The 2,309-nt window shown below is 28.4% G+C and overlaps 1 protein-coding gene across 1 annotated transcript; it reads left to right on the top strand.

Annotated features, from left to right (window-relative positions):
• The first annotated feature begins 500 nt into the window (after window positions 1-500).
• On the top strand, window positions 501-1,969 carry LOC123917598 (nudix hydrolase 17, mitochondrial). The gene is made up of 4 exons (XM_045969364.1): window positions 501-741; window positions 1,089-1,278; window positions 1,394-1,522; window positions 1,643-1,969. Exons 1-4 carry the CDS (start codon window positions 665-667, stop codon window positions 1,727-1,729), a joined length of 483 nt encoding a protein of 160 aa, XP_045825320.1. The 5' UTR covers window positions 501-664; the 3' UTR covers window positions 1,730-1,969.
• The last annotated feature ends 340 nt before the right edge of the window (window positions 1,970-2,309 follow it).

Below are 2,309 nucleotides of genomic sequence, written 5' to 3'. Positions count from 1 at the left end.
TAGTTTGTGAGTATTAGGAGTAATGATAAAGATTATTGAGCAATTACTGCCACTTTATTTTTTCATTAATTAGTAGTATACAGCTTATTGGATTGTCTAATCTAGTTCGAGGTTAGTTCTAATATCAAATAATTTCAATCCCTTCTAATCATAGTTACGATTTGTAACAGTCCGAACATCTTTTCTACGTATTTAGTAGGCAATCACGGCTATCATCACCTCACAATTTTTTTGCCTTCCATGAGAATCGAATCACATATCATGGATTTCAAGTACGTGTTCAATTCATTCCCACTACCAATTTGACGTGATCGAAATAACTAAACATCGGTAAAAAATAGTAGTAATGTATATCTCATCTTATTTTTATACTATACTATAATAATATAATATTCCATGAAGGATAGATAGATAGATACTTGAGCTGCTGCGCAAGGAACGCGACAATAACGCGTTTGGTATGTCTTAAGTTTCTATATATACCTCTCCACTTGCCCCACTCTTTCCATCTATATCTTACCCTTCACCATTCAATTCATTCTTAACAACAATACTCTTAAGGATATATATCTTTCTTCACTTTAATTAATTAATCTCCTTCACCTCACTACTCAAAACATACTTATCTCTTTTAATTAATTTGTGTTAATCAATTCTTTCAAAGATGGTGGTTTGTTTGGAATCTCGTACCGGAAGGGAGTTGCAAAGATACAATAACATGGGTGGTCGACAAGTTGTAGGGTGAGTTTAATTACTAGTACTTATTTAATTTAATTTTGTACTAATTATATATTATTATTATAAGGTCTTTACTTAATTAGTGTCTTTCAAATATTGTTCACTTCATTTTTCACGTTGCAATAAAAATGAATATTATGGTAGGTGGTGACACGGAACACATTATTCATTCAAAATTAGTCATTTCTATACTAATGATTACTAATATTGACAAAAACAATTTTTGACTAAAATTAAAGATTAAAAAAACACATGAAATTGAATTTTAATTTCATCAATAATTCATTAATATTGTATAATTATCTATCTCAATTACTTTGACTAATGTAATTAATAATGTTTTTTTGCAGATGCATACCTTATAGATACAAAGAAGACATAGATGGTAATATGAGCAATGAATTGGAAGTGCTAGTAGTTAGTTCACAGAAAAGTCAAAGACTAATGTTTCCTAAAGGAGGATGGGAACTTGATGAATCTGTAGAAGAAGCAGCTTCAAGGGAATCCCTTGAAGAAGCAGGAGTCATAGGAAAACTTGAGGTAATTAATAACTTTTTATTTTTTTATTTTTTTATAACTAATTCTTTTTAGAAGTATACAATTAATTATAAGGGTACAAAATAAACTAAAATTTATTTTGTTATTGATATGACAGTGTGAATTGGGGCAATGGAATTTCATTAGCAAAAGATATGGCATATACTATGAAGGGTACATGTTCCCCTTATTTGTGAAGGAACAACTTGATCAATGGCCTGAGAAAAATGTTAGGAGAAGAGTGTGGGTAAGTTTATACATAATTATTTTAATTAATTTTCATGTTATGTTATAATTTATTAATTTTAATATATGTTGTATACTTGAAATTTTGTCTAATTGTTTCTTTATATTAATTTTTTGTTAGATGACTGTTGCTCAAGCTAGAGAAGTTTGTCAACATTGGTGGATGAAGGAAGCATTAGATATATTGGTTCAAAGACTCATTTCTTAAGATCAATAAAAGAAAGTGATGTAGCATTGGATTATGATTCTTTATATTTTTTGGAAAAACAAGTTTACAAGTTCGGTCTAAAGTTAGGAAAATTGCATTAAAGATTATAGAGAGGATTAATTAGGGACAAAAAACAGAATTGTAGAGAAAGATGTAGCATTGGATTATGATTCGTTGATTCTTTGTATATTTTTTTTGTACGTACTTCAACCATATATATTATAAGGAACTTTGAGAAAATGTTTACATTAATTTTTTGTATTTAATTGGCAATACGAAGTTGAATATTTATTATTTGAATCAAGATATATAAATAATGTAATCTAATTGCGTAGTATAACATTATTTAATCAAAGCATAAAACTCATAATAGTAATCCAATTGGATTAGAAGCCTATTATATTTTTTTTTTGAAGTATTAGAAGCCTATCAATAATCTTAACAAAATGGAAAGCTCGAAGTACACTTCAAACCACTGTAGATCGAGAAATTTGTTATCAACGTGGATGTTTCATTATTTGTTAGATTTCTAAGCTCCACGTATAATTCTTATGTCCATGTGATGTGTCAATTTAATGTG

The sequence above is a fragment of the Trifolium pratense genome, linkage group LG3 (assembly GCF_020283565.1).
Source record: "Trifolium pratense cultivar HEN17-A07 linkage group LG3, ARS_RC_1.1, whole genome shotgun sequence".
Classification (NCBI taxonomy): domain Eukaryota; kingdom Viridiplantae; phylum Streptophyta; class Magnoliopsida; order Fabales; family Fabaceae; genus Trifolium; species Trifolium pratense.
Note: the sequence above shows the minus strand (reverse complement) of the source record. Positions and strands in the feature narration are given on the sequence as shown.

What these genes read in the sequence shown, in the direction of transcription:
- LOC123917598 (XM_045969364.1), top strand. Translation starts at nt 665, where the DNA reads ATGGTGGTTTGTTTGGAATCTCGTACCGGAAGGGAGTTGCAAAGATAC. An exon ending in GGTGGTCGACAAGTTGTAGG is followed by an intron (nt 742 to 1,088) that starts GTGAGTTTAATT and finishes GTTTTTTTGCAG; the next exon opens with ATGCATACCTTATAGATACA. An exon ending in GAGTCATAGGAAAACTTGAG is followed by an intron (nt 1,279 to 1,393) that starts GTAATTAATAAC and finishes TTGATATGACAG; the next exon opens with TGTGAATTGGGGCAATGGAA.